This window comes from Panthera leo, chromosome C2 (assembly GCF_018350215.1).
Source record: "Panthera leo isolate Ple1 chromosome C2, P.leo_Ple1_pat1.1, whole genome shotgun sequence".
Lineage (NCBI taxonomy): Eukaryota > Metazoa > Chordata > Mammalia > Carnivora > Felidae > Panthera > Panthera leo.
The window spans coordinates 132208672-132235920 of record NC_056687.1 but is presented as its reverse complement, the minus strand read 5'-3'; the positions used below and the strand labels follow the sequence as shown (position 1 = coordinate 132235920).

The 27249-nt window shown below is 35.7% G+C and overlaps 1 protein-coding gene across 2 annotated transcripts in view; it reads right to left on the bottom strand.

Annotated features, from left to right (window-relative positions):
* CAPN7 (calpain 7) overlaps positions 1-26223 on the bottom strand; it is a 41741-nt gene extending 15518 nt beyond the window's left edge. For both annotated transcript variants that reach the window (XM_042955283.1, XM_042955285.1), the window contains exons 1-12: positions 25869-26223; positions 22823-22931; positions 18440-18597; positions 17463-17530; positions 15343-15543; positions 13307-13393; positions 10018-10144; positions 9152-9237; positions 7846-7939; positions 6264-6410; positions 4812-4918; positions 3754-3874 (exon numbers count right to left, since the gene is read on the bottom strand). In XM_042955283.1, the coding sequence (XP_042811217.1) occupies positions 3754-3874; positions 4812-4918; positions 6264-6410; positions 7846-7939; positions 9152-9237; positions 10018-10144; positions 13307-13393; positions 15343-15543; positions 17463-17530; positions 18440-18597; positions 22823-22931; positions 25869-25970 (1407 nt within the window). In that variant the 5' untranslated portion in view covers positions 25971-26223. The remainder of the gene's footprint in view (positions 1-3753; positions 3875-4811; positions 4919-6263; positions 6411-7845; positions 7940-9151; positions 9238-10017; positions 10145-13306; positions 13394-15342; positions 15544-17462; positions 17531-18439; positions 18598-22822; positions 22932-25868) is intronic.
* Positions 26224-27249: the final 1026 nt, after the last annotated feature.

Below are 27249 nucleotides of genomic sequence, written 5' to 3'. Positions count from 1 at the left end.
GGATTTACCATGCTGTCTCCCTTCCCCAGAAGGCCCTTTCTGATCCCTTGTGACCACCCTCCCTTCAGATCCTGTCAGGTCCTCCTTAGCTTTTTCCTCCACTGACCCTCTGTCAGTGCAGACTGAAGCAGTGAAGAAGAAAAGAACATGGACTTTGGAGTCAGAATGAAATGGGACCGAACACCAGCTCTATCAGTTTTATGGGCCTTGGGTGGGGATCATTTACTCTCTGAGCATTTGTTTATTCACACATAAAATAAAAACTACAATGTTTCCTAGAACACTCTTGTGAAGATTAAATGAAGTAATGTATGCAAAATATTTAGCAATCAGTTTTCTTCTCAATTAATTACTACCTTTTCTTTAAACATTTTAGTGCTAACACTCCGTATTACTTTAGTTTAAAACAAATAATTTCCCATTGTATCTTGCTTCCTACTTGTGCAAATGTACCAGCCTTGACTCCCCAGTGAGATTGTACACTCCCTGAAATGGTAACACTATTGTCCTTTTCAAAAGTCTCCACTGAGCTTATAAAACTGAGCGTTAAGGTTATGGTAAGTGCTCAACAAGTACTGGGTATGTCTACAGAACTGATTACATGGACTCAGAAAATCCAAAGAGCTTGTAAATCCAGAAGAGTATTTGTCTTATTTCAGGCAGTCAAATTAGGAAATCGTATTAATTTTCTAATGAAGTCATAAACCGTTTGGGGGACGTTTTTGAAAAACACATTCATCTCTTATTTTTAAATGTGGCAAATCATAGCCTGGGATAGATGTGATTTCTAGACATAAGACTCATTCCTCTCAGGAATCTTCAAATTCCTTTTCTCAGTGTTTTTTTTTACCACTTGTCCACTCTTGCCCCTGCCACACAGATATTTAACTCTAATTTACTACTATTTTTTCATTAAACCTAGTTCTACATAAACAGGAAATGTGCCTTATTTCAGAACTCTATCACTTTAAGTTTTTGAGAGAGAGCGCGTGAGTGCACAAGTGGGGGGAGGGCCAGAGCGAGGAAGAGCGAGAATCCCAAACAGTACCCAAGCGCTACCAGTGCAGAGCTGGACCTAGCGCTCAATCCCGTAAACCATAAGATCATGACCCAAGCTGGAAATCAAGAGTCAGACGTTCAACGGAGCCACAAGTGCCCCAGAAGTCTAACACTTCTTTAAAAAGGAATATAAAAGAGAGGAAATTGCTGCTAAGCTTTTCTGGGGCAGGTCTGAGCAATCACTGACATTCAAGGACACTAAGATACAGCTGTAGATTTTGTTTGAAAAGAGAGCCTACAAGTCAGAGGCCCTGAATAGGGGAAGAAATGTTAGACTAAAAAAGGATCTGGATCTGGTTTATGATGAAACGTCCCATTTTCAAAGTTATTTCCACGTGGCAGCAAATGCAACATCGTGGATGGATTCAGAAATCCCTTGGTGAGACTTGCTGCACTTAGAGACAGCAGCCTGAGACCGAGATGTATCTTCATGGTAGACTATGGAATATCACCTTAAGGAGGAAGACCAAAAAAATGACCCAAAGGACTGCTGAGACTAAAGTCTTAGATCTTAGAAAAGATCTTAGAAAACTCAAGCTGGTTAGAGACAAAAAGGATAACATTTTCACACAAGTGTTAATAAAATCTTATTTAATGAAGAAACTCACAAATGATAGAAGATTGGCAGTAGCTTTAGTTTAAGATTAGGTCTACCTGCACAACAGAGGTTCTAGAAATTAATGCCTCAGTGAGAGAAATATTTTTGGAAATATTTTTTTTTAAGTTTATTTTGAGAGAGAGAGAGAGGAGGGAGAACACGAGTAGGGTAGGGGCAGAGAGAGAGGGAGAGAGAATTTCAAGCAGGCTCCGCGCTGTCAGCGTAGAGCCCAATGCAGGGCTCAAGTTCAAGGTCACGAGATTGTGACCTGAGCCGAGATTAAGAGTTGGACGCTTAACTGATAGAGCCACCCAGGCACCCCTGGAAATATTTTCAAATACAAGTCAGAACTAAGGAATGATCTCAAAATATAGACAGCAAAAATAACATGAAAATGATGAACCCAGGAAACTCACCAAATGTATAACCAATCAAAGATACTAGAGAAAACCCCTAAAAATTTTAACACATGAAGAAGCCTTTAGATAAAGATCAACACTGACTACAAAGAGTTCATGTAAGCAAAAGGAGAGTAGGGTCAACTCCACAAGGTGAGATGTCTGCTCAAGGTGGGTAATACCGCTCTTGATCAGGGATTTGCACAGAATTAAGATATGACCATAAAGCACACATATGAACAGAGTGAATAAACCTGTCTTGGGGCCACAGTTTACTCCATCTACACAGGCTCTAAAATGCCTTAATCTCTACGAAATAACTGCCATGTGGAACTGATACTATGTGAATAATGCTTCTGATTTTTTAAAAAGGCTATTATTTGAAATTCTTTACTGACATTCAGCAAATTTTTAAATGTTTTGTTTTCAGGTCAAACCACAGATGCCTATTTCTCTCATAAGCATGTTATTTGTCTAGTTTCCTCTGAACAATCAGAAAAATAGCCTTGTAAATGATATAATCTTCCCAGAAAATTTCCTCAAATTCAAGATTAAACTTCCATATTGACTTTCATTATCTAAATTTAATTATCTTACTATTACCTCACTACTGATCACCTATCAGGATGTTTTAACAATAAAATAACATACACATAGTACTAAATAACAGCAACTGTTATTCCTAATGTTTTGACTGATGTTTGTGGAAAATCACATTTCTAAAACACAAAGCTCTCAACTTATTCAATTTCATATATTTTTAATTTTTTTGCTTTAAGTCATCAAATGTTATGCTTTTAAAGGAATACATAATTCTACACAGTATGGTTAGGGATACAAGAGTGGCTGATTTAGAAAGCCTTGAGACTATAAAGACTTGAAAAACAATGTTGCAGCAGGTCCCTATTGCCTTCATAATTCATATAATTGCATATAATTGCCTGTGTCATCTAAGAAGATCAATCTAATAAATACACAGTGGAACACTGTCATTACTGATTGATAACTACTTCCTTCTGTAAGTTGAAACAGGGGAAAGTGGAACACATGGCTAGTTAAACTTTCCAGTGACTGCATAGCTCAGGTACTATATAACATCAGGGAAAATGAATCCTCCTGTAATAATCTTTGTATTTTCTAATCCATAGAACAGACCTATTTTTCAGTTGAAAATAACTAATCAATAACCTGAGAAGTAATGAAGTCAACCATTCCAACACCAGAGCACAGGGCCAGGGTCTGAAATACGTGAGGGCAACTAGGAAGAGAAACATTTGCAAAACCAATGGTATGTTTCTTATTCACAGACACTCTCTTATTTTCTGTCCTTTCACAAATACTTACTGAAATCTACCATGCTCTACAGCCTAACACTATGACTGACCCCAATGCCAGAGTATAGCCCGGAACCTTGAGGGCTGTGTATTTATCTCAACCCTTTACTTTTATGAATAAAAAGAGGCATACAGCAGGTCTGTTTGTCATCAGTATCTGTCCTTGTCATTACATTTCCCATCTTTTGATTTCATAATTTCCAATGGTGAGGTCAAATTATTTAATGGAACATAGGCAGAATGATTTTTAAAACTTCATCCAAACCTTGACTTGTCAGTATTCAAAAGTCTATTATACTATCAGGGATCCTTGCAATGTCTTACTATTAAGTAAGAGAAAGGAGGAAAAAATGTAAAGCAAAACCTTGAACTCTCTAATATCCAAAACAGCATATGCGTGTGTGGGAACCAGACCCCACTTCTCTCCTTCAGCTTCCGTCATCATTCCAGTTGATGCAGTGATGAGGACGTCCCCTTTGTGAAATCTGGAATGACCCCGACAGAGAAATAATTAAAGAAAACATTTCTGTAACCGCAGATCACACTATCTTTCCTTTAGTCTAAAGGTTTACATGAAAATTTCCACAAATTTGAAATCTTTTCTAAAATGGGCTATTCCCGACACCCTTCAAAGAACAGGAAGTACATTTGTATTTTACAATGTAGCAGATAAGTTATCATACTGCCCCACTCTCCTCCAGTTTTAGTCAATTATTAGGTAGAAACTTATCAGTGAAGGAAAGTAAATGCTAAGTTTTCAAATGATTTACAAATAAAGTTGAAGATGTGAAATACATTTTGTGAGATCTTTGAAGTTTTCTAGTTTCACTAATGAATGTGTATTGTATAGACAATTTTCCAGTCCCTACATGTGGATCATTCTTTTAAGGCTTAAGCTACCTTCCTCTTTATATTCTCAGACTTCTCTTTTTCCACCTTCCCTCAAATTGTAGGTACTTAGGAAGTACAAAACAAGTTGTCCATATGACATATTCCAGATTCAAATGTTTTGGGATTATTTATAATCTGGATTAATTGTAACCATCAGTGAGGATAACTGAGGGCTGGCCGTAGCAAGTACATAAAGTGAACTCTATTTGAGAAACACAATTTCCCGGGGTGCCTAGCTGGCTCAGTTGGTGGAGCATGCGACTCTTGATCTCAGGGTTGTTGAGTTCAAGCCCCATGCGGGGTGTCGAGATTACTTAAACCAAAAACAAAATAAATAAAATCACAATTTCTCTAAGTAATTAATAATGTTTCTTCTGCAATATCTCTTCTATAAATAAGGCATAAAGTTTTAAAATAGCCTCTTTTACTACCAAAAAAAGGGGGGGGGGAAGGGAGGGGGAGAGAGGGAGAGGGAGAGGGAGAGGGAGAGGGAGAGGGAGAGAGAGAGAGAGAGAATATGAGTATGTTTACCTTTGATAAAGCATTCTGAAAGAATTATCCTTACTGAAAGTTTGGCTATCTGAATGCATTGCGATCCTTTCTGGTATCCACCCAGTCAGTGCATGAAGATCAATATTCTGTAACATAAACACATTTTCAGGAGTGTCTATGTTGTTGCCAGACTCTTAAATCCCACTAATTTGATATAATGATTTCGATAGAATAAATCAGAGGGTAGCAAGCTGTTTTCTACCACTAATAAATTTCTTGTTTAACTCAAATTCCTACTTGGATTTAAGCACAAGTTTATCTATTTCTTATAATCTCTGTTGCTTTCCCTGAATGCAAGAATTATTTTACCGGTAAGTATGATGAAAACTCAAAAACATGTAACAGGAAAAAGCTGCTTTAATAATGATGGTGACTGTCATTCACCATTTAGTACTCACTAAAGTGACTCACTTGTGAGAGTCACTTTTCTAATGATTTACATATATTCTCATTTTCTAGGCTACGCTGGGTAAATTAAAAGGCACTGAATTGGAAAGCTAAACTGAAAATATTTGAAGGACAGAACAATTGAGCATGCAGGCTGAGAAAAAATTTTAACATCCTATTTCATTTACCTATCACCTATACATTCTCTGCCTAACATTGTAAGAACCAGAGAGTGAAGGAGGCCTGTACCAGGCAGGGAAACTAACCAGCTATGAACAATGGATGATTTGCATACATTATTTCATTTAGTCTTTACAATTCTGAGAGGTGGGTGTTATCCTCCTATTTTAGACAAGCAAAGAGGCTAAGAATGCTTAAATACCGTTTTTAAGGCTCCAGGCTGGTTAGTGCCGTAATTCAAAGTTATACTAATATGACTAATCTAAGCCCAGTTTACCTCATACAACTAAAGGACACTGGCACACACCTTGTTTTATAGGCTAAGTAGTGTTAGGATTGGGAAAAATTAAGAAACAAGAAACTCCTTGAATGTGAATTTATAAAATATATATATATATATATATATATATATATATATACACATACATATATACATACGTATATATATGTATATATACATACATATATATATACGTATATATATACGTACATATATGCATACGTATATATATGTATGTATATATATGTGTGTGTGTGTATATATATATATATATATATGTAAGGATGACAATATGACACATCCTTTGATCTGAAGAGACTTCTTTGGAAAGGTACACTGTATCTAACTGGTCTTGTATCCCAACAGAACAGGAGACATATATTTTAAGCTTCCCTGAATACTGAGTCTTTATAACGCTCTATCCTTGTAAAAGAAAATAAGTACTTCCTTAATAGGGGAATTGGATCAGCATTTTTCAGGAGTTAATATTGTTTTATTTTCCTTTAAACAAACATATCCTCCATAATCTCTCAAAATAGTCATACTGGATAGTGTAAGTCTGTCTGGATCATCCTGTTACTTACTGAATTGGATCCTGGGAAATCATATCCTCCCATGACCTTCATATATGCTTTCTCTATGAGAGAAACCCATAATTCACTTTTGTTGTTAGAATAAGAACAGAGCAATTCTCCCTTATGATCAACAGGTAATTGATCATCAATTATCACCTGGAGAAAGAGAACATTAATTTCCTTAGGTGGTACAAAATATCTTAAAATCCTTCCTATCAAGGAAAAAAATACCTTTCATACAGATGAAACAAAGGCACAACATGACTATTATAAAGATCATGATAGATTCAGATTTCTAGAATTTGGTCAATTATAAAATGTTATACATATATGTCTTTATTCAATTTTACAGGCTAATCTCCCTATCAGGTGATACCTTTGAGCCAACTGGTTAAATGGATCTACCATCAAAATTATTACAGATTCTAGAAATGTACATTATATCTAAAATAATTACAAAAGGGCTTCACTATTAAGGTAAAAATATTATTACTATCTGTAACTTTAACCTAAACCTAGAAAAAGACTCATGTTCAGTTGTAAAAGTAGAATATTATGGCTAAAAAATATATTTAAATAGGGGAAGAGATCACCACAAATACAGTTTCTAGTTCACATTATAAAGTGATTTGGGAAACAAGGATAGGAAGAATTTCGATCTAACACTAATAAGAGAATCATGCAACTACATTTTCAAAGATTCTTTAAACAAGGAATTAAAGATTACAGTTCAGAAAAACCATTCTCAATAATTTTAAGTAATCAGCTAGAGCAGCAGTTCTCAAAGGATGTTCTCAGCAGCATCCGTGTCACCTGAGAACTTGTTAGAAATGCAAATTATGGCCCCACTCACAACTTCTGAACCAGAAACTCTGGGGGTGGGGCCCAAAAATCTGTTTTAACAAGCCCTGCACCTACTTCTATACACACCAAAATTTGAGTATTACTGAGCCACTGAACAACAACTCAGCTTCTCAAACTGAAAGGACTGTTTAAATGCAGATTCTCATTCAGTAGGTTCAAGGTGAGGCCTAAAATTCTGCAATTCTAGTAAGTTCCCAGGAAATGCTAATGTTGATCCACAGACTTCAGAGTAGACAAGAGCTAGAGAATCCCAACAATGCCAGGCCATCACAAAGGTTCACAGTCCCTAAAGAAACTAGTGTAATTTAAAACTGCGTATATATTTCATAAAGGAAAACATAATTCTAAAGACTTCTTAGATCTGAAGTTATGACTATACATATAAACTCTGGTGACCTAACAGATTTAGTTTTGTCTGATTTCCTTTTCTTTTTTAATCAATTAAAAACTATCAGATTAAAGTTTAAGCATTGGTAGTCATTAGCTCATTGTTACTTTCTGAAACTTTCTATAAATTTCCCAAAACCATTTTTAAAATGGTTTCTTGATTTTTAGTTTTAATTATTAACATATGATGTTATCGGTAGTAATATGCATAAAACCAGACTCAAAATCTTTTTAAATGTTTATACAAATTAACATTTCTTAATGATTCTACTCAATATTCAAAGGTGGGGGAGGGAGGGAGAGAGAGAAGGGGTTGGGGATGGGGAGAGACATTATTCACCTTTCTTGGGACACCATTGAGGTGAAGTTTTACCATATACTTTCCACATGGATTGTATTCTGGCTCACCATCCTTATTCTGAGGATAAATTATGCTTTTGTAAGGAAAATAAATATTGAAATACCAAATTAATATTCAATATAAACTACTAAGCAGGATATTATATTTTATTTAGACAGATGTCTTGGCAATTTTATAAAAATAAACTTGAGAATATTTTTCTATAATAGGCCTAGAAAAAGAATTTCATGCTTATTTAATACAAAGAAAGTATCTTATGAGATCACACAACAGGGAATAAATTTCACAATACTCTGAAAAATACTAAGCTTTTAATTATGTACTCTAATAAATTTTCTATTAAGTGGATATATTTTAAGCCAGTTAAAATAATCTTCTACCACTGGCTCAAGAAAAGACCATTTCAGTTAACCAGAACTACTTAACTACAACTCTGACAGAGATAAAGTTACACAAAATTATCCAATAAGATACTTGTATCAGTATCAATTTTCTTTTACACTACATATTAATTATTTATATGATCTATTTATCCAAGATGGTAAACAGCTTGAAACTAAGGTCTGTATTTAATTCATCTTTGTAATCTCAAGACTTACACAAAAATCACTCAGGACAAGCTGCATGAAAAAATTATAACGCTTAATTTTTACAATGAATGATTTTAAGCTAATAAAACTTTTAAAAATTGAGAAAAAAAGTATTTTGGCAACATTTCAGGACACTCTAAAGCAGTTCTAGCCAACAGAAATATTTTATATTTTTCAGTAGGATATTAAGTTAAAAAGGTGAGATTTTAATATATTTTATTTAACTGAACTTATCCAAAATACGATTTCAATGTGTTATTACTATAAAAATTTGAGATATTTTCCAATTTTATATTTTTTTGTGCTTAGTTTTCAAAATCTGATGCATTTTACACTTAACAACCCGTTTTGATTCAGACTAGGCCATTTCAAGTATTCAATATCCACATGTGGCTAGTGGCTACCATAGAGTATAATTATACATATGACATAATTTTATTTTACCAATTTACCAATTTCATTTACTTCAAAATATACTTATTTCATATATATATATATTTAACACACATGCATATGTTCTTAGACTATTTTAGGGAACCTTTCCACATTCACAAATCATCTGCTTAACACACAAGGTAACATATTCTAAGTGAAATGCCTTCTTCACTTTCTATGCAGATAAGACCTAAGCTATTAATTTCTAGTTCAGAAACAATTACATGAAAAGGGCTAAAGGGACAAATACAAAATTTTACCTGGTAATCAACTTCTTATTAAATCGTCTTTCATAAGCTGCACTGATAGCCAGTGATGCCACAAAGGAACAATCTGATACTATTGTCTGTTAATAAGAATTATTAATATATCAATTCGTTCATTCATGTAATTTCAACATTATTTAATCACTGCACCTAAGCACCAACTTTTTATACGGAGTATCCTGTTGCTTGAATACTAAAATAATAAATAGAAATGCTATGCTGCCAACTCACACAAATTTTCTTCAAACGAATCCTAGAAAAACTAAGGTATTTCAATAAAGTTAATTTAGAATACATATGAATGATGTATTTCTTACGTGGATAAAAGCATACTTCACCAAATCCACACATTTTTAATGATAATTTAAAGGTATTTTAAAAAATGGTTTATTATCATATTACCAATTAAAGTGAACATGCACATGAAAAGATTCTTGAATCATAATATTTTAGGACCATTGTTTTTATACCAATTGGAAGATATCTGTACGTCAATGCAAAACTTTTATTAATAAAGCTTGCAATAAAGCCATATTGTTGTTCTACCACTGAAGTGTTTTTAATGAGCCTAATATCTCCCTTTTTAAAAAATATATATTCTCTTATCAAAGGTGATGTTCAGATCTTCAACTTTCTCATCTGTAAGAACATATTGATAAACAGGGTCTATATAAAAATCTGTAACTGCTCAAAACACTTACTTATATTATCCCAGTATGTCTAAGTCAAAGTGTGCAGAATAATCTTTCCAATTATACTCATGCACCTCAGTATATAATAAAAACTAAGAAAAGACCCAAATCTACATTTAAATTACTTCAAAATCTTAGCTTTCATATAAAATTATATAAAATATTTACCTGCTTTATGCTAAAACTGGATACAGTATAAATCATTGTAGGATTGTTGGTGAGGTCTTCTGGTCGTACCCATTTGGAAAATGTAGCTTTTTGTTTAGGTGATAACGGTAGCTTGCCCCATCTATCACTGAGGTAATAATAAAAATTAAATACTACTACTAATAACAAAATTAATCTTTAAAAATAACACAAAAACAAAATTAAAGTTCCTAGAGATTTTTTAGGGGGGAGGTATAATGATCATAGCTATGCTTGTACCATCCTAAAATACTGCTTTAAGAATATAATTTAAAAGTTTAATGTAGCATTGTTATATTCAAGGAATTCAGTTTCAATAAAATGGAGCCATTAATTACAATACAAACTGATTCAAATCAAAGGGACCTAGGAAGCTACAGATCCTTACCATGGCTCGACAAACTCTTCTCTGCAAGGCTAATGTTTAGAGTAGCTAATTACTAAGTAATAACCATGTGTTAGGCATCATGCTAAAGTATTTTACATATGCTATTCATTTAACCTTTAAAACAATTCCATTAAAGCAAGTAATTTTGTAAAAGGCTTAAAGTGATTAACTTGCCACGGTCATACAGCTAAAACGTGGCAGAAGTGGTATTTGAATCCAGGTCTCTGGTGCCAAAGCCACCATTCTTATCCATTACCCTCTAACTCACTGTGCGTTGGGAATACACTGTGTAGAATTTTTCTAAAATTAATGTATAGCACAAAATAAAAAACACCTTTCCTTAAACCTCTTCTAGAAGAAGGGTAACAGTCTTCAGGTTTCTTAAGATTTCTAGGATAATACAAAGTTTATGATATGCAAACTGAAGCAAATATAATATGCTTTTTTGCAGAAAGTGTTGATACTAGGCAAAAGGAGGTTCTGTGATCAGGTGTGATCTACAAACTCCTACATTGTTTGTTTTCATTAGAGGACATCTGTAAATGTTTAATAAACCAAGGTTTATGTAAATTTCTTAGACTATCATATATAACACTTCTCAAACTTTTTGATGATCGTCTCATAGAACCACTGGTGTTCTAGGTAACATTTTGGTACCTGAGTAGTTAACAGTAGCTGATTGTTAATGAAAAATGAGCTGAATGGATTAAGAAGAATTTAAAGACAGCCATCACAAAATTTTAGGGGAAAATATAAAGTTAATTCAAATCCATAGTTTAATTACTTTGTATTAACCTGCCATATGAGAATACAGAGTAAATCCAAGATTCCTTAATATCCGATCTCTCAAAAGTCCCCACAGTTATCAAATTCAATGTTTTCTTATAACTTTAATCACTCAACCTTTCTAGCCAAAGATTTACAAATTGTGGAGCCCTTCTTCATTAGTCTGTTACCTGTGAATTTTGAAATATTTACTGTTACTTTTTCTGCTGATTACTGGAGCATAACTTAATTAAAGTAGACATGTTCTCTGTCCTTATGAAATTTATAATCCACTGTGGAAGCCTGGCATTAAGCAAGTAATCTTATACAAAACATGTAAAATTCCAACTGTGACCAGTGTTATGCCTAAATTAAGGGAATTTGCATGGTGTTACATTTTAGTGTCTCAATTATAAGCATTTTCCCATGTTATTTAATTTCTTGAAAACATGTTGTTCATCGTTGTATAGTATTTGTCTTAAAGACTTTCTGTTGCGTGAGTACTAAAAACATGATTTATCTTAACTTGTTACACAAAAACTGGAACTGCAAGTTTACATCTCTACTTGGACATAACCATTTAAGAATATATTAGAATAACTGATTCACACGTTCACAATTACAATATTGATGAATATCTTTTATATAAATTTTTTACTACATCCATAAACACTTTTCAGAAATGGTTTCCTGAAGTGAAATTATTGTTCAAAGGGATACATTTTTTGTTTTCTTGTGTATTGTAAACACTTTGAAGTGTCTGAAATGTACAACCAAATTTTGTAATATAATTTAGCATTTAACAAAGTAATTATTTTTCTACCAGTTAACCCTTATTATATTAACAATATAACAAGCAGCAGTAAGTGCTTTGTATTTTATTGACTAATTACAGTAACACTATGAGGCAGATTCTACTATTATTTTAAAATTTGAGACAGATTTAACAACTTGCCCAGCATCATACAGGATATGAAACTGGATAGTCTGGCTCTAGAATTTGTGTGCCCTTAACATCGATCAATACTATAGAACCTCTCAGATACAAAAATGTGTCAGACTCTAATCAGTAACCAGCATCACATGGTTGAGTGCAAAAAATTAGGTTGATAACCCATTGGCTTGGAGATATCTAACTTTTGCCCATCTAAGAATAACAAAACACTAGAAAATGAGAAAGAGCCCTTTTGTTCTTTATAGAGCCTTTTACATATTCTGTATATAATAATCAACTCTGATTTTTTTCTGGTAAGTATAACAAGCTCATTGCAAAAATTTTGAAAAATTTTAAAAAATTAAATCACCCAATTTTCCCATCAAGATAACCACTGTAAATACTGGATGTGTACCTTTATATCTTTTTTCTACATCTCTATAAATACATAAAAAGGAAAAATACACATACAACATCCAAATTTTTTTTTTTAATTTACTATACTGCAAGCGTTTTCCCTACATCTTTCAAAGATGCGTTTTTTATTGGTAGCATAAACATTTACTATAACATAGATGAGCCATTAATTTAAGCATTTCCATATTTTTGGATAGTTTGTTTCAATAATATTTTGCTATCACAGATGTTTTGATGAATGCTCTTATTATACACATATTTAGCCAAATCTTTATTTCCTTAGGATTAGTAGAAGCCAGGAGTCATGAACCAAATAACATTTTTAAGGCTCTTAATATAAGCTGCCACAGTGCTGGAAGGCTGTGCTAACCAACACTTTCAAAATTAACCCTTTCTTGAACTGGATTTCAGTAAACAATGACACTGTCATTCTGTAACTTTTCCATTCAATTTCTTTACTGACTTTGTTGTTGTGATTCAAACACCAATTTGACAAACATTTACTGAGGGCTTACTCTGTGCCAGGTACTGTGCTAGTGTAATGGTAGGCAAAAGGAGATTCGTACGTACCCATTGCCAGGCAAATGACAACAGAGATACTCTTGCTATGTTGCCTTACCTTTTTCTCACAGCTGTACCTCTCTTCCAAATTTTTATTACAAATTATAATTTCAAGGCTGTGAATTAAGTTGGATTTCAGAGTATGGAAAAACTACAGAAAAATTAAAATGATCTTGGAAGTAGAAATTACAACAGTACTTACTTACCAAAAAGGCATTGGATAGGCAAAACGTTCCCTCAGATCAATACTCATGAAAGGAACATATTCTATACCATTTATTTTTGATGTTGTCCTATAAAGCACAAGAAAAAAAATCTAATTGTTCAAGTTTATCTTAACTACCAATCTCATTTAAACGCCTTAAAATTATATGACAAGGTATGGTGCTGTAATAAAATTAAAGTGACAATCTCATACTGTTGATATCTTTATTTTAATATCATTTTCACAAAATAGTTGAATACCAAAAAATAACTGATTCAGTTCAATTCAGTGAGAGTTATCCTTTTAAAACTAACACCTTTCACAACTAAACCATGGTCTCAAGATAAGCCTATACTAAAGGTATCAAAAGTATCCCTGACACCAGGACACAAAACTTAGGCTTCTATCCTAAGCCCAAAGGGAGAAAGTGATCACTTAGTTATTTTGGAACTTAAAAAACGTGGCATTTACAATTCTGAAAAATATGTCCTTCAGATTTTCTGGTTATGAGCATGAGCAATGGGTAGTGCAAGAAGGAAGCTATGGTCGTTGACGAATTAAAGAAATGTGGTTTGTAGCAGCTTTGCATATTTTATGTATATGTTTATTTGTATGTAACAACTATTCTCTTCTTCTGTTTCTTTCCCTCATTTTATTTAGAAGTAGTTTCAGGGTAGCTTCACAATTTAGTCTTTAGGTAATAATATTCAGTGAGACTGTGACTGACCTTGAGGACTGGTTAATAATACAGTGAGCAATGGATACAATGACTGTGTATTCTCATTTTGAGAGGATGAGAACTTTTCACCTGTATAAAGGATAGCTGAATTCTGTTAGGTAGAAATGGTAGAGTTGTTTTGTTGTAGCATGAAATTCAAATGTGTGTAGAAAGGAGCATATGGATGCTGAGTGGCCTCAGTGTCGGACTGTTACTTACGGTCTCTCAACTCCAAAACCACCCTTCCTTGTCCTGTGTGTTGTATTGGTTCATGTGCAATTGTTCTAGGCTAAATGAGTCACATTAGTAGAAGAATGAAAATCTTCAGTAAGAAAAAAAAGAAAACTGCCTTCTGGTGGCTGTTGCAAATGAAGGAAGCCTTTCAGTTCAATTTTAGGAAATTAAAAGTGAGACTACATGACTTGCACAGTTATGAGCACTTTGGATCTCCTCCAACTGAAGAAAAGCCACACTGGCTTTAGCCCATCTACACTGGCTCACAACACAATCACAAGGATTTCCACAACTTTGTTGTTTTGCATTTTTAATATCCCCTGAAGCTGCTTCCAGACTCTGAGTTGGCTTCCTAAACCAGGGATTGGCAAATGTTTTCTGTAAAGAACCAGACAGTACATCATTTTGGCTTTGCAATGAGGTCTCTGTCACATATTCTGTTTTTTCTTCGTTTTCTTTTTTATAACCCTTTAAAGACCATTCCCTTTGCTGACCCAGGTCTAAACTATTTCATGGTGACAACTGTTTTCCCTAATGGGCTCTGGTTACCAGTTGCATAGAGTATGAGTGGTCTACCATAGCTCTATTTTATTGTTTAACCTTTTCAGTGTTCGATTTTAAATTTTTTTTTTTTTTAACGTTTATTTATTTTTGAGACAGAGAGAGACAGAGCATGAACGGGGGAGGGTCAGAGAGAGGGAGACACAGAATCTGAAACAGGCTCCAGGCTCTGAGCTGGGAGCACAGAGCCCGACGCGGGGCTCGAACTCACGGACCACGAGATCATGACCTGAGCCGAAGTCGGCCGCTTAACCGACTGAGCCACCCAGGTGCCCCTCAGTGTTCGATTTTCAAGTACATTAGGATTTTCAGAAAGACCTATTAGAAATGCTAACACTAAAATATATGAGAACAAATTTTAAATATTTCAAGTTATGGCTATATGGCAATATAATTTATACCTGAATAAAAGCACAACACACCATAACAAAGATGTGAATACAACTCAGCGAACCTGATAAAAATTACCTGTGTTGATTATGTTAACAAAATTATTCATTACAATGAATCATAAACTGATTTACCTGAGAACTTCTATTTCTTCTGCTGTATATCTCTGTCCTTGTGCATCACATGACTGTGGACTTATAAAGGGCTGAGGTCTTTCAAGGAAGGGACTAGTCCCTAGTGGAAAATGTGCTCTCGTTGGAGGTGGCTTTGGTTTGATATTTGTTGACTTGATTTTACATAATGGTTTTGTTAAAGGCTCACTCAATGCTTCTGCTCTATAATAGAAAAAGGTACAGAAAAACTGTTCTAGTTTTTAAGCTTTCCAGAAAATAAAATTTACTTCAAGAACCAGTCAAGCATTCCTAATGTAAAACTAGTAAGATTCATACATACCAGTCAACAGTTCACTACTTAAGCTACTTCCCAAAGTAAGATTCAGTATTTCGCTACTGATAAACATTAATTGATAACATTACTGAGAACATTAATTGAGCACTTATTGCATGTCAGATACTATGCAAAGTAAGGGGGATATAAGAATGTATAAAATGCAATCTCTTCTCTTAAGGTGTTCAGAATTTTGTGGGGAAAGAAAGACAACTGCATCAAAAGTGACAGATGCTAGAAGTATTACATGCGAGTGAACGCACAGCAGAAGACATTAACTTAATGACCAAGAAATGAGGGTGAGTCAGGGGAGGTTTTTCTGAACTGGATGTGTGAGCCACAGAAGTCCACCTGGGGAGTGAGGGAGCATTCTAAGTAGAGAGAAGAGCACGTGCAGATGTGCAGGAGTATGAAATAGCATAACAAGTTAAAGATAACTTCAAAAGAATGGATGACGCCCCTGTGAAAAGTACAAATGAGAGGCAGGAGGAGATGAGACCAGGGCAAGAGTTGATCATGGAATGTGTCACATGATATCCAAGGAAATTGTGGCTTTGTTTTGTCAAAGGTTCAAACAGAAGTTCTTAACTTGAGGTCCACATAGGAGCTTCAGGAATCTTGTGAACACTCTGAAATTACATGAAATGTACATGAAAAAAATTTTATGTACATTTTTCTTAGGAAGAGGACCCATAATTTTGAACAGACCCTCAAAGAAGCCAATGACCGACCCACCCCTCTGTGTTTAGGGTGCACTCAGAGGATACCGGATGGGTTATCCACATGGGTAATAAACATCACCTATGATTCTGACTAGTGAAGTGAAAATGGAGAAGATAACTATGTGTCAAGTGCTCATACCCTCATGAATCTGGAGAGAAAAACTAAATGTTAGATGGCAACAAAAAAGAAGGATGACTCTTATACCTCAATAAAAAAAAAAAGAAGGGCTGGGGGTGGTATAGCTACCTAGTAAGATCCTCAAAAAGAGGTAATTTTATTCATACATAAATGTAATTTCCATCCTTTACCTTCATCTCTAACACTCTTTTTTAAGAGGTATGGTTCTCTTGCGCAAATCTATTCATTCTCAAATACCACTGAGCACATACTATATGTCTGGCACTCAGCTAGGTGGCTACGGCATTGAACAAAACAGACAAAATTCTCTGCACTCACAGTTTACATGGAGGGTTGGCGTTCAAAGGGGCACAGACATTCATAATAAACATGATAAAACTGGTAAATGTCATATACTTTAGAAAGTGGTAAGGTCTGTGGGAAAAAGTTAGAGTAAGCAAGATGAAAGTACTGGAGGAGATTCCATCTTAAATGAAATGGTTAGGGCAAAGCCTTGTTGGAAAGTTGACATCTGAGCAAAGAGTTGAAAGAGCTACAGATACTAGATAATTTGGGGGTATGTAGATGGATGCAGGCCAGCTCAATGTCAATTTCTCTAACTTTAATAGTAGTTCTGGAAGGCTCTCTGGAAATCTGATACGACACAACAGAAGGAAGTCTTCCACTTCAATATCATAATCATATCAATATCATAATCATTTTGTTTTACACATAGCAAACACTAAATAAGAAGTGTCTTGACTGATTTGTTATTTCTTGAGTTGAAAGCAGGGAATAAAAAGAAATAAATTCACCCAGAGGAAGAAGGTCGACTTGCTCTAGACCTCAGGTTAAAGATGGACGTTTGTCACTATGAACTCTACAACACATTTAGAGACATCTGTCAAATTTAAGTAACACAGTACACTGCCATCCATGGATAAGAACTTGAGTGACCAAAACTCACCTATCTAGTGCCTGTCGAGCCAACTGTTTCAGTTTATTTTGCAGAGTTTTATCAGCAGTTTCATAAGACTTAAGAGAAAGAGAGACAGACATTCTGAAGCATAATTTTTTTCTTTGTTTGATCCATATTTCTAAGCAGATAATTTACAACGCAATATATTTCTTCAAATAATGAGAGAATAAACCAAGATGACCATTTGTTTTCATCCTTAAAGGTGTCATTTAAAACAGCACTGAAAACTTGTCACTGAGGTAAACTTTAAGACCACGTCATGTGGTAAATGAGCCACAACTGTACAAACATGGTGTCATGGAAAGCTGAGCAGCAGGAGCCTCAGGAGACCAACACTCACCCCCAGTCTCAGGTTCCTACAGAATCAGGCAAGATGGTTTCCCTGGACAAAAAGCCAGTCCTCTGACAATACTGAGAACACCACTCTCTATCATTCCACCTCATCTTCCTATCAAATACACTACACTGCTCTCTCTCATGCCCTAGATGTCCCTTAAAGCTAACTGTCCCAAACAGGGTCCACAGGAAGCAGTAAAAGCCCCTCAGCATATAGATTTTACATTGCAACACAACAAAGCTCTCCCAAACCACTTATTTTTTAATGTATGAAATTAAAAAAAAAATGGGGGGAGGTTTATTCTAAATTCATGGATTTGTGCTGGTGAATTCTTCCTGTAATAATTTTAGGTACATGGGTTTAAACAGGTTAAAAAATAACACCTAAAATTAAAAACAACAACAACATTGCCTAACGATTCAATCTTAAAGCTCCATTTTTTAACAAAATGTTAAAAATCCATCATTAATTATCTACTCTTCATCATCTTTTAATGAGGAGTGACTTAATTATATTTCTTAACGATACAGTAATTTTTTTCTTAAAGGAATGGTTAAATAAAATTCACCAGTAACAGAAGAAATCTCTTCGCTTAATCCCACCAAATTTAACTAGTAGCTATACATACGGTTTTCAGACAGAGATCTACAGCTTCGGTATACAATTCTATGGCATCTTCCACATTGCCTTTTTCATCTTCATCAAAAGCTTGTGTAACAAGGAAATGAGCACGCTCTAAGTCCAACTGATGTTTTGATTTCAAAGGATCTGCACTCTTTGACTGAACTAGGATAGGAAAAGGGCCATATAGATGAAATATTACATTTATGTGTATTTATATATATCCAGGAAACACACCACTTTAATACATTTAAGACATTTTTTATCAAAACTTTGTAATTTTTCATTTTAAAAACAAGGTCAAATAATGATCCCTAAAAACTGACTAATTTCTCCCCTTTCAATCTGAATTTTAAGGCCTAAAAAGAAAAAAATCCCTACCTTTGTAATTCATCACACAATACATGCCAGAGACCAAAAATATCAAAAATGTATTATTTACAAAAAAAAAAAAAATTTCCCCTGAATTTATCCTTGCCAGCACTTTCTTCCTTTAAAAAATAAAACACCTGGAGTACTCCTCACATACCCCTGCCCTGCCCCAAAGACAAAACAAAAAAATTTGGAAAATGTTGATTCTAAAGAAACTCTATTTTATTTAAGGAAATTAAAACAATGTTTTGCAGTACAGACAATAATTGTGTGGCACAGTATCTTAGGCCCTGATGATAAAGTTCCTGTTGTTTCCTATTCATCTGAGTCCAGGTTAAATAATCATATATTTTTACTGCTCTTTGAAATAAGTATTTGTTTGTTTTTAATATAAAGGTTTATAAGGGACTTATTTCAAGAATGTAAAAAATCTCTTACAACTAAATAATAAAAAGACAACTCCAATTTTAAAAATGAGTGTGATGATTAATCTTATCAATTTGTATCAACTCTACTGGGTGCCTAGATACTTGTCTAGACTTGGTTTCTAGGTACATCTAAGAGAGTGATTCTAAATGAAATTAACCTTTGAATTGGTAGTAAAAGGAGACTGTCTTCCCCATTGTGGGTGGGCATCAACTAATCCCCTGAGGAGCTGAAAAGAATAAAAAGGCAGAGGAAGGGAGAATTTACCCTCTCCAAATGATGGCTTTCTCTCTGTCTCTCTCTCTCTCTCTCTCTCTCTCTTTTTTTTTTTTTTTAAGTCTTTTCCTGCCCCAGGGACTGGGACTTACACAATCAACTCCCCTGCCTCTCAGGCTTTTTGACTCGGACAAAACTATACCACTGGCTTTCTTAGGTCTTTCTTGCTTGCAGACTGCACATGATGGGATTTCTTAGCCTCCATAATGAGGCTCTGTTATGATTCAATTCCTTATACTAAATATCTTTATATCCTATTGCTTCCGTTTCTCTGGAAAGCCCTGATTTACATAATAGGCAAAAGATCTGTACAACCCTTTCTCCAAAGACATTCAAATGGCCAACTGGCCCATGAGAAGATGCTCAACATTAGTCAGCAGGGAAATGCATATCAAAACCCAAGATGCCACATTTATTTATACCCACTTGGGTGGCTAAAATTAAGAAAGACAGAAAATAATAAATGTTGGTAAGAATGTGAAGGAAATGGAAGCCTCATACATTGCTGGTGGAAATAAATGGTGTTGCTACTTCGGAAAACAGTTCAGCAGTTCCTCAAAAAGTTAGACATAAAACTACCACATGACCCAGCAACTTCACTCCTGGGTATATATCAAAGAGAACTAACAACCTATGTCCACACAAAAACACACACACGTACGTTCCAAACAGTATTTTTCACAACAGCCAAAAGGTAGAAGCAAGACAATGTCCATCAACTGACGAATCGATAAACAACATATGGTATATTGACACAATGGCTTTATTATTTAGCCATAAAAAGGAATGAAGTGTTGACACATACTACAACATGGATAAACCCTGAAAACATTAATGCTAAAGGAAAGAAGTCAGACACAAAAGGCCACATACTGGATGATTCTATTTACAGGAAATGTCCAGAATAGGCAACTCCAGGGAGATACAAAATAGGTTAGTGTAGTGGCTGCTAGAGGACAGTGGGTGGGAGGAATGGAGAGGGGGTGACTGCTAATGGATAAGAGGTTTCTTTTGGGGCAACAAAAATGTTCTACAGTTAGCAGTGATGGCTCCACAACTCTGGAAATATACTAAAAAACCACTGAATTGTATACTCTAAAAAGGTGAATCTTATGGTAAGTGAATTACAGCTCAATAAAGCTGTTATTTAAAAAAAAAAAAAAAAAGCTTCACATTTTCTCTCTTAAAGGTATGGTGGCAACTTTTTAGGACTTTAACACCTCTCTGAAGCATATACTCATCCCATTTACAAAATGAAGACACCAAAGTTCAAAAATGTTAAAACATCTAGCCCAAAGTTTCTCAGTCACACATGACTGACATTTTCACCTGGATAATTCTTTGCTGTAGACTGTCCTCTGCATCGGAGGATCTTTAGTAAGATCTCTGGCCTTTACCCAACTAGTTGCCATAGTATACTTCCCACCTCTCCCTATTCTAAAACCCCAAAAATCTCTCCAGACACTGCCCAAAATCCTCTGAGGTACAAAACTGTTCCCAGTTGAGATGGACTGATCTAGCCTAAGGTTTTGCAGCTACAAGCTACAATTTAGATCTTTTAATTCTAAATCTTGAGCTCTTTATACTATACTGGTGAATTTCAAACTGTGTTACCCTTCCCCACCCAGAAATCAACTTATCCCTCAAGAGTCCCCTGTCAGCAAAATTTGTTTTACACATTGTCTGAAATGTTCACCTGAAAAGGTATTCTTTTGCTTAAAATAATAATTAATCCATTGGATTCTCTACAAATTATACTTCATTTGTTGAACAAAGAGGGTCAAAAAGCTAGCGAAACTATTAAGGTATGCTATTTAAAAATCCTTTTGAACTTTACTTCTGTTTCACTGGCAAACCTTTACTTCTCAAGAGATTAGAGTTGTCACAATCCATGCCTGAATATCACATTTAAAAATATCTTATTTATAAACTCATTTGGCTGGGAAGACAGAGTTACTTTGAATTTCATGTTATTTTGGATACATGAATCAGCAGAACTTTGTATTAATTGAGGCCCTAATACACAGGCAGTTGACTTTTCAATACATGCAATTTCTGGGCACTGTCTTAAACTAAACTACCTCGTCCTTAAGAGGATTATCCTAACAAGAAATCCAATGATGGGATCTACTTTTTCCTAACCATGTGCTAATAACTGCTCTGATCTACTGAGAACAAGTGATGGAAAACAGCACAAAGTCCAACACGGAATGCTGAATAAAGACTCCTCTAAGCTGCTTGTGGTTTTATTATAGGGTCACAGAAGAAAAGGGGTAAGAAGAGCTCTTAGTGAGATGAATCCATTTTTAAGGCTAAATATCAGTAGGTTATCACTTCCTTTTCTACCATGTCAACAGCAGATTTTGACAGCAGCCACATACCTCTAACAAAACTGTGATCAGTAAGCCTGTGTGCTTGTGTCACAGCATTTGCCATGCTGTTTACTATAAAAGTAAATACAAGTTGTTCCAGGTATCAACTTACATGTTGGTTTCCAAGATATGGCTTAAAAAAAGAGTTTAGTTAAGGTCTTGAGGTTGAGGATACTGATATAGAAGAGATTATGAACACGCTGCTGAAGTCAACACTGGAGACATAACCCCTGAACAATGAAGAGGTTAGGGGCACTGACAGAAATCCACATGTAACTTTTGACTCCCCCAAAACTTAACTACTAATAGCCTACTGCTCACTGGAAGCCTTACAAGTTGATAAACACATATTTTAAATATGTGTTATATACAATATTCTTACAATAAAGTAAGCTAGACAAAAGAAGATGTTATTAAGAAAATCATAAGGAAGAAAATATATTCACAGTACCATAAAAAAAGTCTGTGTGTAAGTGGACCTACACAGTTCAAACCCCTGTTTGTTCAAGGGTCAACTGAAGTCATTTAATCTTAGTATCAGGAGAGGGCATGTGACAGATATTTAAAAAGTAGACTTTAACAGGGTCCTAATCCTGACTCTGCCACTGATACAATTTAAATATAGGTAATTCAGTACCTCTGTACTCCTGAGAAATTAGAGGAGACTGGACTATATTATCCCTAAGTTTCCTATTCACAGATCTATCACTTATTTCCATATTATGACTTATAAAGACATGACTACCAAAAAAGAAATGAGCAGCAAGAGTGAAGATCAAGACGCAATGATGAAAATGAAAAGGAAAGAGAAACATAGGGGGCTAATAAAACACTACATATGTCAACTATACTTAAATAATAAAAATTTAAAAAAGAGAGAAACATAGGGGGAAAGGATGTGATGAGAGAAGGAAAAAAATGACATTTAGTAGTCCTTTACTAACCTGCTGAATGCAAAGCCTGAACTCTTTCCAGATACTCATTTATTTTTTCTTGAATATGTTCTAGGCTTGATCCTGCCATCTCAGCATAAATTAAGGCTTGTGCAGCTTCCTAAAAAAAATAAAAATAAAAAAAATAAAAAATCAAAGGAATCTAATAAATGAATTACAATTTGAATTTTCTCTACCACTTTCTAACTCACTACTGCTTTCTATAAATGACAAAATAAGGTCTTTAAGACAGTAGTAAGTGGGTTTTATATAACCCCCCGATACCTTTTCTTCAGTTCTCAATTTTTTCATACTGTTAAAAATTTATGAACTCAAATATGAGATTATAAACATTTTCTCAGGATAGCTGTACTTCTATGTTTTCTGCTTTCCTTTTTTATGCAATAGGTCAGACTTAAAATTATATACCTTGAAAATATGAATTAGGCCTGAAAAGCATTAGAATAAGTATATAATAATAATAATACTGGTTATTACTGGTTCATACTAATAATAGGTTAATGATAACTAAAAATATTAAGTGTCAAAAAAAGATTGTAAGAAATTATAAAGCTTAGGGTGCCTTGCTGGCTCAGTCAGTAGAGTATGTGACTCCTGATCTCAAGGTTCTAAGTTTGAGCCCCTTGTTGAATGTTGAGATTAAAAATTAAAAAAAAAAGGGGGGGGGGGAATTATAAAGGTTAAATATCTCACAGTGGAAAATCTTTTTTTCCATGTAAAATACTGCCAAAGGGTGACACATTTTTTTTAAACTTTATTTTGAGACAGAGAGAGAGATCATGCCAGCTGGAGGGACAGATTGAGAGAAAGAATCCCGAGCAGCACTATGCAGAGCTGGAACTCAGGAACACTGAGATCGTGACCTGACCCCAAATCAAGAGTCGGACTCTCGACTGAGCCACCTAGGTGCCCTAGGTGCCCTTTTAAATCTATTTTAAAGCAGATTTCAGTTGTACGGAATCAATGTATTTTAATTAAGAAAATCTGCATTCATCTTCCAGTTCTTTTAATACTCCCATAGCCAGTTATGCTGCGGCTAGTTCTCCCCATTATCATTTTAGGATAACAGGTTACAAATGCTATGGCGAGAAGGACCATAAAGAGATTTCTCCACGCAACACCTTCCTAGCAATAACCTAAGCATGTGCACTTTGCAGAGGTTGTTGCCAAATTGTCTGGATCCAAAGAAGCCAGCTATCTACTGAACAAAACTTTCTGAATACAGTTAGTGGAGCAGGGGTTGTTTCACTGAACTTAACAAAATCAGTAAGAAGAGTATGGTTTTGATCCATATGAAAATTTATTGAAAGGCTGTGGGGGGGGGGGTAAGGAAGATGATTTCCTCAGATTCTGTGACTCAAACATTTCATAGGAGAAAGAAAATTTTACATGTAAACATTAAATATTTTATGTACTATTATTATCTAAATACAACATAGTTTATCTCAAACTGATGTTATATATGTATAAATATATATTTCATACCTCCAATTATCTTGCATGTAAATACTGATTTTCAAATAACTATCTGCCTTAAAAGAAATAAAGCCAACTAAAAACTTGCTGGTATCAGTTTTTATTCATTTAATCTATATTTGAAAATGACAATTAAGGAATCCCTCACACAACAGTATGAAGACAGAAAATGCTAAATATCTGGTAAAGTTTACATAAACAGTTCCTAGAAGCACAACCACTTTTCTGACTTTCTCAAGGATAAAAAATTCTTCATGCATGCAATCTTACAGCAAAATAAGAGGCACTGATGTAGTATTTTCTTTTGCTTTAGACAAAGCTGTTTCATATGGCACTATTTTAACCTATGAATATCTGTCAGTTATTTCACAAAAGTAAAACACATTGAATTTTAAACACATACCACCTTCGCAAAATTGTTCAAAAAAAAAAAGTCCAAAAGGAATGATTCTGAAACACACCAAAAGTCTCTAACTATGGATTAAATGAAGGCAATAAAATAATAATCTGAGAAAAGCAAACCACACATTACTGATAGCAAACACGTTTATATATAAAAAAAAAAATTACTACTACTGGTATGATCAAAGTCCGACATTGTTTCTTTAAAAAAAAAAAAAAAAAAAAAAAGATGACTGTATCACGAGGATACAGCTACCTCCACTAGGAAGCAGAGGCCATGGCTAAGAGCTGGAGGAGTGTATTTGCAAATCCTCAGGACCGGAGAGCAGAGAGTGGGCTGTAGAAGGTCATATTCTTTAATTATTCCGCCCCCGGTAATTTAGGAATAAACTGCCAAGAAATGTGTAAAGCGTTAGTTATAAGGAGATTAGTCGCACCAATACTTACGATGCTGAAAAATCAGAATGAACCTAAATGTCCATTAGTCTGTAAATAAATTATGGCACATCCACACAATGGAATACTACGCATCTGTCGTTAATAAGATTAAACAAGCAACTTTAATGACTTTTTTAAAGCTCAAATACAAAGAACAGGCTAAAATACTATGAACAGTACAATCCAAGTTTGTCTTGTACAGAGAAGCTGAATCACTGTGTTGTTCACCTGAAACTCATGTAACGTTCCACGTCAACTATACTCCCTTTTTTTTAAACGTGTGTACGTGCATACGCGTAGACAAACAAGCACAAAGATAAATGCTCCGGTAAGAGACGTGTTATTCTTCTTTAAAACTTTATTTTCTTCAACGAACATGCATTATTTCAGTGTTTATCAAAGACCACTTCCCACTTAGCCATAAATCAGAGCCAAATGACAGCGAGAATTAGCTGGCTACTTAACAACCCATGCCTAACTACTGCTGCCATACGTAGCTCAACGGTGGACACTGGCCATCCAAGACTGTAACCAGAGAAGTGGTGGCTCCCAAGCCGCGACCAAACCCGCCCACGGTGGCAGGAGCCCGGGTGGCCTCTCCCCTGCAAAGGAGGGCAACAGAGCAGGAAGAGGGAAAAGCAAAGCTCAGTGGGCCTGGCCGCCGCGGCACCTGGACCCACCCCCTAGCTTCATAAACAGTGCAGCAATCCCCCCGCTCTACCTTGTAGTAAAACACAGCCTCGGAGTAGCGACCTTCGTGGTCGCGCTGCACCGCCAGCCGGGCGAACTGCACGGCGTCCCGCTCCAGCGCCGTGGCGTCCATGGCGCCAAGGCCCGGCACCGGCGGAGGGAGGGAGGGAAAACCTGACGAACGAAGGCTCCTGGCCGACCTCCGCACAGGCCGGGAGGCGGACTCGAGAACGCCGCCAAAAGAGCAGCAAAGTTTATTTTCAGTGACTGAGGGAGGAGAGCGGGTCTTCCCAGCCCGGGTCCGCGGGCACACCGAGCCGCCTCAACGCCGCGCCGGCTCCCAGCCTGTACGGCCACCCCACTTCTCGGCCACCGCATTTCCCCCGTCCCGCCCACCGGTTCCACTGCGCAGGCGCACCCTGACCCTTGGGAGTTTCTCGGGAGATGGGGAGGCCGAGGCCGGGCTCGCGGGAGTACGTGGGTGATAGGCGGGGCCTGGCCTGCGCGGCGGCAGCGCGCACGTGATCGCCAAGGCTCCGGGGATTGGGCAGGCGAAAGCAGAGTGGAGTCCGGGTGGCACACCTCCCCTTGGTTTGCGGGGGTGTGACAATGCCTACGGCGGCTGTTGCTGGCAGCGCTAGGCAGGAGCGGCGCATGCGCCTTAGGGAGACGTTTTCTCCACAATGTGTAAAGGTGGGGGAAGCGTAAAGGGCCATGGAAGAACAGTTTCCAGAGTCATCTGGACCGATTTCTTAAAAATTAGGGACGTAAAATAGGACATAGGATTCCTTAAGATACCCTTTAATAACATTTATTTTCTACCAACTCAATCATCACCCTATATAGCACCCCCCACCGTGTGTGATATTGGTTGAATTGTCAACAAACAAGGTGATTTATCTTAACTTGTACTTATCCTTTGTTCAACTCAATGCTGTTGTAATTAATGGCTTAATTAGGTGGTTATTTGATTAATGTCTTTCTCACGTGGCAATATGGATGAAAGTCGAAATTCAATCATGATGATTCAAAGCAGCAAGACGCCAGAGTACATATTGCATGGTTATGTTCGTAAGAAACACTGGAAAGGACAAGTCTAATCAATAATGCTAGAAATCAATAATTGGGGAGGGATACAAGGGAAACTTGGGATAATGGAAATTTTTTATGTCTTTTATGTCTTTTTACGTGTGCCAAAATGTAAACGTTTGTCAAAACCCATTAAAGTCTACGTTTTACATGTGTGATACAATGTTTTTCTTAATAGCACCTTAATAAATTTTTTTTTCAGTCATAGCCTTTATTTAAATGGAACTTTCCATAGTTTCTTTAATTCTTCACATTTAGTGACGTTAATAGTAACTATCAAACTGTGCTGTTGTAAAAAGCACAAGAGTTGGACGCTGCGTGGA